Here is a 15,116-nt window from a genome sequence, read left to right on the forward strand (position 1 = left end):
ATGAATAAATAGGTGTGTTTCTTTTCTAATCAGCTGAGTGTGGTGGTAAAAACTTGATCTATAGGTGCCAAGAGCTTCACATGACTGATGTTTGTCATGTAACGCCGGTGAACTCTCTGGGCCCTCACGGGCCGCCAGCACACACGCACATATCAGCAGCGACGTGGCTGCACTTGTGGAATGAGACGCAGGCCGTGCAGATATATAGTGTTCCTGTGTGATGGTGCCTGGAGGAAAGATTAGGCCGTTCATCCTCTCTGCTCCAGCTCCTCCTCTACTCTCTTCTCTTTCCTGAGGCAGAAAACAGTCAGAGGAAAGAAAACCTAAATTATATTGTTTGCGTTGGCTTTGTTGATGGGGAAGGATTGGAAAACAGACGCTTTGTGCAGTGGTGTTTCAATGAGGGAAATGCAAAAGCTTGACTAATCAGATATAAAAGCAAAGAAGGAAAGAAATGGCTCCATGTGGATGGAATATTCACATCCAACAACGTACATTAAAAGTCGTAACAAATCATTGAAAAACTATATCTGGTTTTCATCTGGTTATAAATGTGCAAAAGTGGGTTTTGTTTTTTAGGTATTTTCACATTTCTCACGGCTTGTCCACACTTTGATGCATTTCTGGCGGGATAATTGTGTCGAAACCACACCTCTGCTTCAGACCCATCATGGTGCGCTGCTGAAATGTGGGTCTTTATTCGTGTCTATTATGTGGGGAGCTGAGCCTGTGATAATAAATCCTGGCATCCTGTCGGGGTCGTGGACTGTCAGTCTGAGACCACGGGCCTCGGCTCGGGCCCCTAGCAACAGAGGGTTACTTGTAAAACATGATGTGCCAGTGGGGAAGATCACAGCCACGGCAGTTGCCTGGGAATGTGCTCTTGGTTTGTACACAAAGAATGCTGTCACTCTGCATCAGACCTGCGTGATGGACAAACTCGACTGGTGTGTATGTGTGCGTGTGTGTGAGAGAGAGCACACACCTATGTCAGACACACCTCTGCAGACTTATGCTCGTATGCACTGTGCAGCCGAGTTGACGCCAGTGAGTCTGGGCTGTATCAGGAGTGTGACTGTTTTTACCATCATCCCTTTGCGTGTATTAAGGCTGCCGTGGTGAGGACCTATCCCTGCCCTATGACTGCAGGGCTCGCCTTTGTTCTTCGCCGGTAATACAGACATAATTACAAACCTTAAAGAGCCTCCTCACCTTGCTTTCTCGCCCCCTCTCTGCCTCATACACCCCTTGTGCCCACACCTTTGGCCCTCCACGGTTTTGACAGATACTCACATCCAGGGTCTCAATCCTCCTCTGCATTCAGCTGTTGGAAGTACCTGACAAGGGAGCTGCACACATACGCCCATAGGCCTCTGCGTCTTCAAAGCGTTTGTGTTTATCTTCATTTGGCCTCCCTGATCCCATTCATCTGTCAAAAAGTGTGACTTTTCTGTGAACTATACACCCACTGAGGTTGTTTTCCCACTGATAACATGGGAACGCAATTCAACACCTGCTCCTATTGCAACACAAATCTGTAAGTCATTGGGTGCCAACTCTAAATACCATATTGCTACCATAACCCCAAGACCAATAATGCTGTTGGATATTCTTAATAGACCGAGCCACAGTATTGCATTCTCTCATGATATAATATAATTCCAAAGCTCGTGTGAAAGTGTGAAACTTGCGCCCACAATTTGAAAAATAGCTTCTTAGCGGCCTCTTTTTTGAACTTTTTTTTGGTGACTGAAAATTTGACTATGATAATTAATTGTGGCTTTGTTCTGGCTGGCTGCTCGTTTGAGGCCTGCGGGGAATCGGGAAGCAGTCCAGCCTCCAGTGGGCCTTTTGAGAGTGCTGCTGGATTCCCAGTAGTTGCAGGCAGGGTAGGACATGACCAAAATAACGGGGTTGGCCAGAAGTCAGCACCGCGCTCAACCCACCAAACGCTCTGCTTATAATCTCCCTGCAGCTCACATGTGATTTAGCTGAGAGGAAATCTGTATGGAACTGTGACTCAACTTATTGAAAAATGATAGCTGGATATCCCCCCCCCACACACACACACAAACACACACACTGTTATATCTTATCCACCTGTGGGTTTACTCTGCTCCAGAGGGAGTCAATAGAGGCTGAAATATGGAGACAGGGATGCTCTTTGAGCCTGTGGTCAACCATGTTCTCTCCCACACTATATCTACATGCAGTGTGTTTTGCTGACTCGGCAGTCTGTGCCACAATCCCGCCCTCTTTTGGCAGGTTTATGTTTGCCTTATTTTGAAAAGACTGACATTTAGTCAGGAATAATGTGATTGGCATGTGGGCTGAGCATTTTGAAATTGAATTTACATCTGAAATCAATCTGGATCCAGGGTTTGTCATTCTTGTCTCCTTCAGGTTGAAATATTTATCTTCAGTCCTTTTTAGAGCAATCAAACAGATTATTACATAGTTATATCCTGGTGCACTAGTGCTATTTTTTCTAAATTAATCCCAAATCTGGAGTGTTGAATGAGCTGTTAAATGTGTATATCCTGGGTTTGACAAAACTTTTTATTTAAAGGTGAGTGGACAACCTACCGCCTAGTATTTTATTCATGTTCTTTATTTTTCTGCAAGGAATTTTATTAAATTCTGTTTGATGGTGGAAATGTGAACGTTTGTTCCAAAATGTAATTGAAAATGTCAGAAAATATTTTCTGAGTGATCGCGAGATTTTCACTGTTAAACTCTTTATAGTGCATTAATATCTCATCAGCCGGCGCCATGGAGGGAAATGATGATGTAGTACAATCAGAAATTGACCAGTCTGTATACAATGTAATCAATGCAGAGTTTCTAATTAACTTTATGACTGATTGCATTATTAAACTATATTATTAAACGGAAAATGAAACTGAAAACGAAACTGCCAAATCTCATTTTATTTTACATTACATGTAAATGGCTCAAACCTTTTGTTTAGCTTGTGTAAGCTCATTATTAGCCATCACACTTTTTAAAAATCATATTCATAAAAGAGCATTGCCCATATTTGTTGAACTAATTATGGAACCCTCTTGAAACTGAAATTGGCACAATAGCAAATAAAATATTGACTCTGAAAAGTAAAATAAATCTATGCAGCTATGCTTGTAAATAAGTTATTAAATATTCTAAAGCATATATGTTTTTAGGATACAGACAATATTAAGTCATGCGATGTAACGTACTTTTATTTTATTATGGAATTGCATCATCGACTATAATAATATTTCTACAAATGCCCAAATCATTTCATAATCTATATCGAAGGAGGTCCCTGCTGGCTGCAGAGCTGCATCCTGTATCGTGTGTTAATAACGTTTAATGGTGGAGCTCCAGTGACAGCTGGCTGCTGAAGACCAATCAGAGAGCTCGCAGATGGAAGGCAGTAAGACTGAGGATCTGCAGGCAGGAGGTGTTTGAAGAACCGTGCCAGCGCCTCCAAAGATGTAAAGAAGGATCCGTCTCGCTTTCGTTCGGTCGTTGTCGGCCTCCTAAACGGTTGTGAACATGCACGCTGTTAATCATTACAGCGGGAAGCTTTTCTTCACGAGCAAAGCGTTGGACGCAAGTGCGGATTCTTTCAAAGTTTTTCTCGCTGCCCGACAGAGCTCATGAAACCCTCTCCAGAGCGACGGGTTTATGGACTCGCGTATTAGCTAATGATGTCTATGGGTTTCATGCCTGACAGTCTGAATGCCTCAGATCCCTCCAAATCGGCCTTTCTAGAATTCGGCCACGGACATCCGGCGCACCAGCAACTCTCCCCCGGACTCTCTCACATTTACCCCGTCCACGGCCTGCATGCTGCCGAGCATTCCCAGCACGAAAGTCCTTTTCCTGGCAGCGCGTCCTATGGCCGCTCTCTGGGCTACGCCTACCCCAACGCGGTGAACACTCATCCCCAGTCTGCTTACATGTCGTACCAGCACAGCAATCACAGCAACAGCAGCAGTCTGGCCCACAGCAGATTAGAGCACACAGGTATGTGGCAAAGTCTAATCGAGCGGGACTACACTGGTGTATCATTAATGGCTATACAATTCTGATTTGCCATAAGGAAAAATGCTTTTACGCACAGGCCGCTAATTGCCAATTTATTAATTTGAATAAAGAGAAAAGCAGTGAACTTTAAGGTTTGTAAATAAACAAATAATCATTTGTTCCCCGTCATGTATAATGTGATGAATTGGAAGTTTAAGTTAGGCATGGACGTCAGCAGGTCATTAAAGTCCAAACAAGGCCTATATCAAAACACCGCCAATCATGCTCCCTCTTTACTCATCTTATTCAATGCAGGCAGATGGTGCCATTAATTTTATAGACCATGATTTTTAATGGGTAGGTCCACGTATGGCCCGTATAGGCCTACCTCGGGAACTCGCCTTTTACCCCCACTGTTAGCGCAAAGCAGCAGTCCTTTCATGTGCCATTTAATAGAACGTCCATGTGATTTGGGGACGCTTTAATACGATAGCCAGATACAACCTACATGTTTTCGCTGGAAATACCTTTGTGTCAACAGCATGCAGTGCGGGGCTTGTCAGACACTATATGTTCTTTTTTTCCCAGCTGAATTCGGTGTCAAAACCAAATCAATTTAAATCATCTTATTTTCCTTCTTCAATCGACCAGATCGCGAGAAGTCCACGGCGATTGAGAGCAGGGACATTCGTCTAAATGGCAAAGGGAAAAAAATCCGCAAGCCTCGGACCATCTACTCCAGTCTGCAGCTGCAGGCTCTGCACCAGCGCTTCCAGCAGACCCAGTACCTGGCCTTACCGGAGCGAGCCGACCTGGCGGCCAAACTGGGAATCACTCAGACTCAGGTGGGCCTTCAACCCAGCCAGCTGTCCTGAATGGATCAGGGAAATGTAGGGTGTCGAAGATATACGCACTATATATTGTTATTTTATTATTATTATTATTAGTAGTAGTAGTAGTCGTAGTAGTAGTAGTATTACATTTGTAGCATATATTGTCAAGGTTATTATTAATACATGACAATGGGGATAATTAAGATAATTAAGGGGGTTGTGCTTATAATAATGTCACTATTATTCCGCCTTAAACAGCAGAACTGCAATATTTATTGGCTTATTAAATAGAACTACTGGGTTAATATTTTATATCTAAGTCTTGAATTCATCGAAGTTAAAACAGACTGAAGACATTTATTGCTGAGAGAAAGTGGACGTTGAAACACTTGAAAAGAAAACCTCTTATTTACTGTATTATTGAGGATCACGGCGCTTCAGGAGATCAAATGAGAGACCAACTTGTTGTGATTTGTAACTCGGTCCTTTAATGAATGCCTTATTTATATAATTATTTTCATGGCTGTATTCCCCTTTACAAGTCTGGTCCTTGAAGTGAATGCAGCATGACTGCGGTTACAAAATGATCAAAAACAGAATAAAAAATAAAATAAGTAGAATTAGTGGTTGTCAGCATTTGCTAAGTTTTACTTTACAAAACACGACGAAAGTAAAGTTCTTTATACGCATCAATGTAATGCGATTTCACGAGCAATTACGAAGTAAATGCTCAGATATTGATGCATGTGAGTAATTCAAGACAAACAGGTGCACGTGTCGCTGTCAACTGGAACAAAGAAGTCTTCAGATGTCTTTTGTTTTGAAGTTTCAGAATGAGAGATAAACAAATTAAATCGTCACCTGAGCTGCTTCCTCAATCGCAACAATTATCTCGCAGTTATGTGCTGCCTCTCGTGCTGTTGTTGCTTAGATGTTTAAAATGTTTAATTTGAGCTTTTTTGCGCAATTTATAAATATTCACACCATTGCCCTCGGGTAAAAATATCCATTTTATTTTGGAATCCGCAGAAATTATGATCAACCACAGCGCCCTTTGAAGCTGTTTTTATTTCACGATACTTTCGGTCTCGGTTGGTTGCTGTGCACTCGTGCGCCATTTGACTCATAGCAGCGAACAATAAGAGAGCTCAGTGTTAATGCCACTCAACCAGTCGAGTGGTTGGCCTGGGATTTGCAGAAACAACACAAAGATGAGTTATGAGGGTTTGATCGTTCACAATATTCACTTAAGGCCAATTCGGAAAAGTGTATTGAGTTTAATTGGGGGGAAATATGCTGACAAAAAAAGCCATTTGCGGTATAATTTCCTTTATATTGCTGCAGATTGTTAACCGCAATTACAATTATGCGCATTTTCTCTTTTTAGGTGAAAATCTGGTTTCAGAATAAGCGCTCCAAGTACAAAAAGATCATAAAGCGAGGCAGCGGATCAGAGGGAGAACATCTCCACAGCACTAGCTCCATCTCCCCCTGCTCACCCGGGATGCCCCAGCTTTGGGAGGTCTCCTTGGCGAACAAAGGAGCCCAAATGCACCCAAACAATTACATGAACAGCTTTGGCCACTGGTATCCAAACCACCACCACCCCCACCAGGACGCGATGCCCAGGCCTCAGATGATGTGAGTGGATTGTTGTGGTGACGTTGCGGGTCAGGCGCTGGTCCCAAATGAAGCGCACTTCACCCTGAACTTGCTGGTTTCTCTCAAGGCCTCCTCTCAGAACTGAATTGTGTTTAAATGTGTGTTTAAAGAGATCTTGTTTATATTCTTTGTATTTTGTGTGCGTTTTGAATTCAATTTTCACAGCAAAATTCGACAAGGCACCAAATTTATTTTTCAGATTTGTTTTATTGTCACTGCAACTTCTGGTGCACGGACTCAACTCTCTGCAATGTGTGTGCAGTTTACTAAGAGAACTGTGGATAAAAGGCATTTTACAGAATATAGATTGTGTGCATGTACTTCATTAGGAAAATAGTTTCAGCTGTCCAACAAATGCTGTGAGCATTATGCTAATAAATAGCTGCTGGATTGATATTATTTCGATGGTATTTTAATCTGTTCAAATAATTGAAAGGCAGATACATGAACGTGTGATTTTATTCATCAAACCGTAAAAGAGCTGCCGGCTGCTTACAGGAGTCCGATTCATGACAACTGGACTCTGCCAGAGTCTCACGAACAAAGGTGTTCCTGAGCTGTGGATGAAATACTGTCTCGCTCTAATGTGCAGGGTTTTGTTCACCACTCACAGATCAGCACGTGAGATAATGCATAACCGGGACATCAGCTGCAGTTTGTCAATAAACCTGCAGATCTGCGTGGATTTTGCCAGATGTTTTGTCAAAACACCGTTTTGGTTTTCTCATGTTTTGTGATAACCGGGCTACTTTTTTTTTCAAAGCCAACACAACATCTACTAACGGGAAAAAAAGAGTTCCCATCATGGTGAACCAAAGGGGATGTGGAGTGCCACCTTTACGCACGATGGTTGCGGTGTAACTTTTACGCATGGACAAATGGGCTATGACGACACGTGCCTTCCTAGTTGTTTATTTGAATTTGAAAGTCAGCATTGCAACAACAAGTCAGTTTGTTATTTTAACACATTTGGATTCCTTTTTTTCGCGATCTCTCAAACAAACTAATGTATTCTTTTTACACCGAAAGGAATTCACTGTTTCGTCCGAGGCAACTTTATTCACCAGAGAGGGACACATGCCGCGAGGAGAAGAGAAAGCACGTGCAAGCCAGTATTTTAACGAGCTCTTCTCGTTCCCTCTCGTCTCGAGTGAGCTCAAACCGAAAACTTGCCATTGACATGAGATGACGAATGGTTACGCTATTCCTCCAATATACGTGCACCTGATTTATGGTCGTTTGCACTGATTTGCACATTTTTTGCGGTTACACTGTTTAAATTAGCTTTGCACTTGATTAAATTGGGGGTTGATTAATGAAGCCGAATGGTTCGTTAAAGAAACAATGACTTCTTTTTTTTTCTTCCTTTCATCACTCTGTCTTAGCTGTCTGGCAAACATTAGATACAATTTGTCTGATGTCATCCACAAAGGGATTAGATCAACAACTAACCAATCATAATCAAGTTGTTATAGGGAGACATTTTCTTCTGATATTGCTAATAATACTGGGAATCTACAGTATTAAATGTAGTTACCATATCAACTAAATAAATACTGAATAACTTTAATTCTGCACTTTTCACAATGAAGTCTTGCACAACTGTTATTTCTAAGCTTAATAATATCTTTTTTTACTAACAACAGAGCCACTCTGGACACTTTCACATCTTGTTGCATTCAAACAAACATGCCTACATCTAACTACATGCAAGCTATGGGCACCATGCCACCAGTCATACAGGCCACACTGTCTTGTCTTACCTTAGTCCGAGAAGTGCAGCCTTGTTCAGGAGGTCTAAAGCCTGCAGTGGTGTTTCTCTGAAGAACAAAAGCCACATCAGAGCCCTGAGTTTTCACTCCTCCAAGCTGATTTTCTCACACAACGACAAGCATTGTGTTACATTAACATCTCCGTCTTTATATATACACACCCTCGTACCCTTTTCCTTGATCATTATGTGCCTTGTTAAACATGCGGGCCTGGGGAAGAAGAGGCAAGTGACGGGGCATCAGGGAAAATTATAGGCAATTTCACATCTCCAGATTAGAATAATGACTTGTGGAGTTGGACAGACAGAGTAGGACCTTTCAAACGGGGCCAATTATCATGCAGGCAGATTGAAGGGAAAGTGAAAAGGCTCTTGGTGTAATAGACGAGCTAAGATGAGGGAACGGAAGGCTGCGAGATGGGTTGAAGGGTAATGATGGAGGTAAGTATGACTGTATCAATGCTGCAGACGGTCAGAGTTATCAAATACGAGGTGTCTGATGGGTTTCAATTCCAGGACAGCAATAAGAGGGGAAATAGCTTGTAATTAAATCCCAGTTGCTGTGAATGCGGGCGAATGGCAAAGCAGGTCTCCGGGGTGATTATTGTTATTAACTTGAGTGATCTGACATCTCGGGTAATTGTGAGCAGCTTCCCTTGTTAGAGAGAGTGAATGCATGATTTGGTTTCATCTGAGGGGAAGGCTTGACTTAATTTGGGACATGATGCATACACACACACACACACACACACACACACACACACACGCACACACACGCACACACACACACACAAACTCTGGAGGGATTCAAAGATGGAATACAGTTTGGCAGGCAGAAAGGCATGCACACTCACACTGAGATTGGACCAAAATCCTGGATTTAAGAAAGCCAGGCACTCAAAAATGTGGGGAAAAGCACTTGTTTTCATTTATTTACTCATTTTTTCAGTTCTTAAGGTCTGTGAACCTCATGTCTGGATGACACATTTTCACTTTGTAGGTCAAGGTGAGCATATGCCTGAGCAGCAGCGAAACCTCACAGTGCGGGTGGTTTTATCAGGATGTGATGACTGGCTGCGGTGCATCAGCACCCAGTCCAGTCCGGCCCTGGCCCGAGGTCAGCCAGGGTTCAACGGTACACAGCTGTCAAGGATGCCTTTCTCCCTTCATTTCATCCCAGTTTACTGCAAGATGGGGAGAGTGAGTGATCCTAATGCAGCCGAGGCTCGGCCAGGGCCCGGACTAAGTATTGGACAGCTGCAAGTCTTTCCATGCATGCATTTCAGTTCCCGACCTCCATCTCAACCCATATCGCTGCACCCCAGAGACAAGTGCCGACACCACTCTGTTGACTGTTGCAGGGTCAGGGGGGGGGCGGGAGATGGAGAAGGGGTCTCAGGGGCCCGGGCACCGGCTCTATTTAGGGTGCTGTGATGTTGTGCCATGCAGGATCACATTCAAGTTCAACAGTTCACCACCACCTCGATGGCTACTTACACTTGTTAATGTTTGGAGATGACATACATGGACACGTCTCGCAGCCCACACACACAAGGGCAGCCTGTCGTGAACACACGTTTGTCTTCGGCACAAATGTTTCCCCTGACAACCACAGTCGAGGGCCACACACGCTGAGGGAGCCACCGAGGGGAGGTCATATGTAGTCTTGATGAGATTTCATTGATATCAAAAGCTCAATGGTACTCATGCTGCTTTTGTCAAATCAGCACAGTGCACTGAGATGATGAGTGATGCTGTAGACAACTGGTGTTGAGTTCATGGAAATAGGATTTGTTTGGCAAATGTTAAAAGAATGTATGAGAAGTTTGGTAGAAATATGTGCAGTGCTTTTCTTTTGAGTAATTTAGATGTCACATGGGTGTCAAAGAAACCAAAAAGTGGCCAAAAAAACCCTTTATGTTAAATGTGACAAAAAAAGGGAAAAAATATGAAAAGAACAGGTTTGATTTCAGTCCAACGGTCTTTTCAAAATACATCTCAATTTATTGGAATCATACATTTTAGTGATATAAAACTTTCAAATGATCAATGAAATGAACTGAATTCCTATAAATAAATCAAATAAATTGGAAGAATATGAATTAATATGGATTACATAATGTTGTAGTTCCCATTACCACATTCCTTAAACGTGTATTGGATTAGTCAACATCACTGGTGTATTTGTCAGCCATATGTGCTCATATAGAAACAATAATAAGGGCAAACTAGCCAATCATGTTAAACCATTTTCGCCAAAAGACACGTCGGTCGGTTTTAACCATATAAATGTATTTATTTATTCTGTATAATTGTTTTTCTTAAATCCACCAAAAGGTTGTAATAATCATATTGTCAATAAATCTATATCCAGAATTGCATTGAATAAAGTCATATTATTTTGTCATTAGATTTCTTATTCCTATTTTCCGTGATGCAAGTAAATCCAACAATATCCAATGTGAGACTTGATGGTTTCAGATCAACATTTTTAAATTCACATTTGACGCTTTAATGCTCTGAAAATACTGCCTTGATACAATGTCGTAGTACAGTTTCACAGAGTAACACCTCCAGTCCAGAGCGCATACCATTCCAGTTACTAAAAGCGGCAGAAAAGATTAGCCTATAAAACACCGTGGGTACATTTTCTCTCAGTGCGTAATGGCGCCTTGGTGGTCCATGTGTAGAAGATCGCCATCAGCGGTTATCCCATCGTGTAATTGTTTGTTCAGCATATTTAATAACGCATGCTTTTGTGGCCAAACTGAGGTCGGCGCACTCTGTCATTATTATTAACGCTGAAAGGGGAGTCGTGATTTTTCTGACTATCTTAACAGTCATTATCGGAGTTGTCATGTTTCTGTAACATCTTTCAGTTAATTAACATATTCCCCAGGTTTCACATGCTCGACGGTCGCTCTTAGATTCTTTATTAGACTCTTGTATCACCGTGAAAGACCTGTTGCCTCGGTAAGAAAATAAATCACAAAGTGTGTGCCTTATGTTGAGGAACACACTTCCTTTCATTTTGGGTTAATTAAAGAGGTGGGTCGTCACATGGTGGTTCACCCCTAAACTCTAGTTAAAAACCTTATCAGTTGATCCCTTTTTTCCCCCAAGATCTACTTTGCTAAATGCAAAAGGACAAAACACTCAAAAAATAAAAAAGGTCTGTTTTCTTATTCCGTCAATATTTGGCAGTTTCTATTCATCCTGATGCGTGCACCGCCTGCGGCAACAGCCTTGGTTGCACCAGTGTGTGTGGGTGTGTGTGTGCGCAACGAGCTAAATTCACTCTTGTTATCTGGCAGCAGAATAGTAATAAAACCGACTGACTCCAACATGTCTGCTTGTATGTCGCCTCCTACTGCAACGCTTTGCACGCAGCTCCCTGTCAGCTCACTATGTGACTAGCAGACCCACTAGAATATTTAGACCTAAAGATGCGAGGAAATGTTTTTTACATATTAATCACAAACTTGTATGAAGTCTGTACGTTTTTTTTGTGAATGTGCAGGTGCAAGCATAACTTTTAAACAAAAGTATCTAGATTCGAAGTGAGTGATATAAATCATTGATTTAATAAATATAAAATGTTCAAACGGGTTCCACTGATTTTTCTCTTTTAGACACAGTTCCTGCGCTGACTCTATATAATTACCTGTCATGCATCTTGAAAAACAGCCTGTTTATAAAAGGGCTAGACACACAACATGCAATTAACAACTTTATTCAATTGACAAGAAGGCAACAGGTGGACTAATTACATGAATATGACTGTTTTTTGAAGCACCACGGTGCAGTCGTTCCATTTCAAACAAATATCATCCTAGTGGTTCTGCATATAAACACATATTTACAGCCTTCGACGTTTTGTACAAATCCATATAAATATGACCTGAGTTCTTATTTTGACGCGCTACAAACCCGCATGCTTGATTTGAATGCAGCATGGATTAACTGCACAGTTTGTGAATATTCGGTTTGTGGCTATAGCTACTAGTTTAAAAAAAACTTTGCATATTCGTTTACAAAAAGGAGTGAAAGAAATACAACAGAAGCGATAAATAATTTAAAAAAAGACACGCCATGTCCGTTAAATATGCTGCCACAAGTGATCAGAAATCCCTTATGTGCTTTGTGAATGGAAACCCCAGTTCTGAAACAGTTTTGATCATCCAGAAAACCAAAAGCAACGTTTCCCTTCAGGCCTGCTCCCGGTCCAGGCAACCTTTGCTCCTCAGAGTCATTGTGGAGAGGCTTCGTTTGAGAAGAAAAATCTGCCGAGTCTTTGTTAATAAACAGCTCCCACGCTTTGCTGCGGGACTGGGTGATGCACGGTGCCCGGGTGCTGTAGGTGTGATCCCTGCTGGTACCAGTGGTTGTTAAAATCCTCCAGGTATGGCGGCGACGAGCTGTGAGTCGGCTGCGGGACCTGAGGTCTGCTGATGGGGGTGTTCTGCGGGGTGCTGTTCTCCCAGACTGCGGGGGAGGACGGGGAATTGCAGGCCATGGAGTCGCTGGCGTTGGGACTGTGCTCCAGGGGAATCTCGCCGTTCTTGTACAGTTTCTTGAACTTGGACCTCCGGTTCTGGAACCAGATTTTCACCTGGGAGAATACGAGTGTGAAGATTAATTGCAGTTTAAAAAATAAATCGCTGTAAAACATTTATAATCACCATTCATCATTTATAAATAATTACCTGGGATGAAAAAACAAATTTTGCAATATTTTACTGAGATAAAATAGAGCATTTAACTGTTTAACTTTTATCTAAATGAAGTGGCTCAAATCGAGAGGCACGGAAATCGAGTGCCGCCGTGCGTAATTGGATAATTACGCATCGTAGAATAATTACAGAGCAAATTGCTTGACGTATTTGGGGAGCCATAACTCACATGACTCTACACGCATTGATGCATTAGAAAATATCAGATGTTGTACCAGGTCGGGCTGCTTACCTGTGTCTGAGTAAGGCCGAGCTGAGCCGCCAGCTCCGCTCTCTCGGGTAGAGCGAGGTACTGCGCCTTCTGGAAACGCCTCTGCAGAGCAGCGAGCTGGTAGCTGGAGTAGATCGTCCTCGGCTTGCGGATCTTTTTCGGTTTTCCATTCACCATGCGGACCTCAGGCTCTGGCTCTTCTTTCACTAAAACGGACAACACAATGTTTCGATGAAACAGACCATCAAGAAAATCATAGAACATCCATTAAGTGTAAAACATTGAGCGTTGTGTAATAAAAATGAAAACCGTCACGACAAAATGTTGAAAAACGGTAATCTAATAAAACACATATAAACATTGTGTGTTTAAAATTGCTTGGGAGTATGAATGTGGCACAAGTGTGTCAAAGTTAAAACTATAAAATGGCAACTTCAAAGGCAAATGCCTCAAAACTAAATCATCGAAACAGAAGATAAAAGTATCTCGATTTTTCAAATTTCCATTCTGGTAAGCCTGGGGACATGTTAGAAACGATTGAGTGAATATTTAAAGCTCTAATCAAACCATTAGTGTTTTATGACCAGCTAGCCAGGCAGACTGTTAATACATTAACACAAAACGGTATATGGGTATACATGAGCAAATATTATTAAATCAAATACAAGATATTGTAAGATAACAGGTATGGGGATATAAAACATAAAGAAAGAATGTGATTTGACTTAAGTCAGAACATATTTATTTTTACAACAAACATTTTCTAAAAACTATGGGGGAAAAAAAAGACAACAGACAATCCACAAACAAAATATGATGAATAAAATGGAAAACATAGCTGGTGATACAGTATGATTACATACTCAATCACTGCTCTGTTTTGAGCCTTTTCTCATCCCAAACAAGTGACTTGACCTCTCATGACATCATACGCGCATTGGAAGTAAACACGATCGCGCATACAAATAAACGATGATCGTCTCAACATTTACCTGAGCACGGAGGGGAGGCCTGCAGGTGGTCTCTGTTGTAATGTCCGAACTGTCTGTAGCTATTTGTGTAGGGATATTCAGATTTGGTCGCGTACGCTCCGGCAGCTCCCATTCCGTTCAGATTAAACTGATGGTGATAAGAGTTCATGGGCTGTCCGTACGCCTGACTCTGATAATATTCGTGATGGCTCGGCCCCGTCTGTCCGCTGTAGTAGCCCATGTCCGTCACCGAAGACTCGGGGAGAGTAGGAGAGTCCTTGGAGTTCGGGTGGCAACTCATAGATCCTGGTAGATCGGTCAAAATACTCGCTATCTTCTTCTCATACGTCTGTCCGCCGCTCATGTTGAAGCAGCCCTCCAGAGTAAAGAAAGCCCACTGGTGGATCCTTTTTTTGTTGTTGTTGTTGTTGTTGTCGTTGTTAGAGTGCGTAAAGCAAAATCGCAATAAAGAATTGTTGGTCGCGCGCTTTAGAGAGCTTTTATAGTCCACTGAAACTCTCCCGGCTGCAGTAACTTAGTTGTGGCATCGCTCAGCTTCTGTGACACAGAGTTATAGAGAGCTGGACTGGATGCTGCCTTCCCATTGGCTCAACTGCACCCCCCCCCCCCCTCCTCCTCTTCCTCCTTTTACGCTTCAAGGCGAAGTCGTGGTGACACCCAGCATTCAGCCAAGAGCACATAGGCACGCAAACCTCAGCGCCTTGAGTTATTTTGTTACATTTTTTCCTTAGATTTGCATTTACCTGTTCACTGGGTGAACATGCAGCTCTGTCGGCCTTCAGGGACCGTCTGTTAAAAAAAACACACAAAAAAACACACAACTACCTATAGGTCCAGTTTTTTTCTCAACACCTACAGGCTGGCACCAAGATAACATAACACAATAGTCTTTCTAAAGCC

The 15,116-nt window shown here is 42.3% G+C and overlaps 2 protein-coding genes across 2 annotated transcripts; one reads left to right on the forward strand and one right to left on the reverse strand.

Annotated features, from left to right (window-relative positions):
- Positions 1–3,416: 3,416 nt before the first annotated feature.
- dlx4b (distal-less homeobox 4b) lies at positions 3,417–6,903 on the forward strand. Its single transcript, XM_079182413.1, has 3 exons — positions 3,417–4,014; positions 4,666–4,859; positions 6,235–6,903. Exons 1-3 carry the CDS (start codon positions 3,693–3,695, stop codon positions 6,490–6,492), a joined length of 774 nt encoding a protein of 257 aa, XP_079038539.1. The 5' UTR covers positions 3,417–3,692; the 3' UTR covers positions 6,493–6,903.
- Positions 6,904–11,997: 5,094 nt separating this feature from the next.
- Positions 11,998–14,729, reverse strand: dlx3b (distal-less homeobox 3b). Its single transcript, XM_079182643.1, has 3 exons — positions 14,217–14,729; positions 13,246–13,430; positions 11,998–12,892 (listed from the first exon to the last, which is right to left on the reverse strand). Exons 1-3 carry the CDS (start codon positions 14,557–14,559, stop codon positions 12,578–12,580), a joined length of 843 nt encoding a protein of 280 aa, XP_079038769.1. The 5' UTR covers positions 14,560–14,729; the 3' UTR covers positions 11,998–12,577.
- Positions 14,730–15,116: the final 387 nt, after the last annotated feature.

Source organism: Pholis gunnellus, assembly GCF_910591455.1.
Source record: "Pholis gunnellus genome assembly, chromosome: 21".
Taxonomy (NCBI): Eukaryota; Metazoa; Chordata; class Actinopteri; order Perciformes; family Pholidae; genus Pholis; species Pholis gunnellus.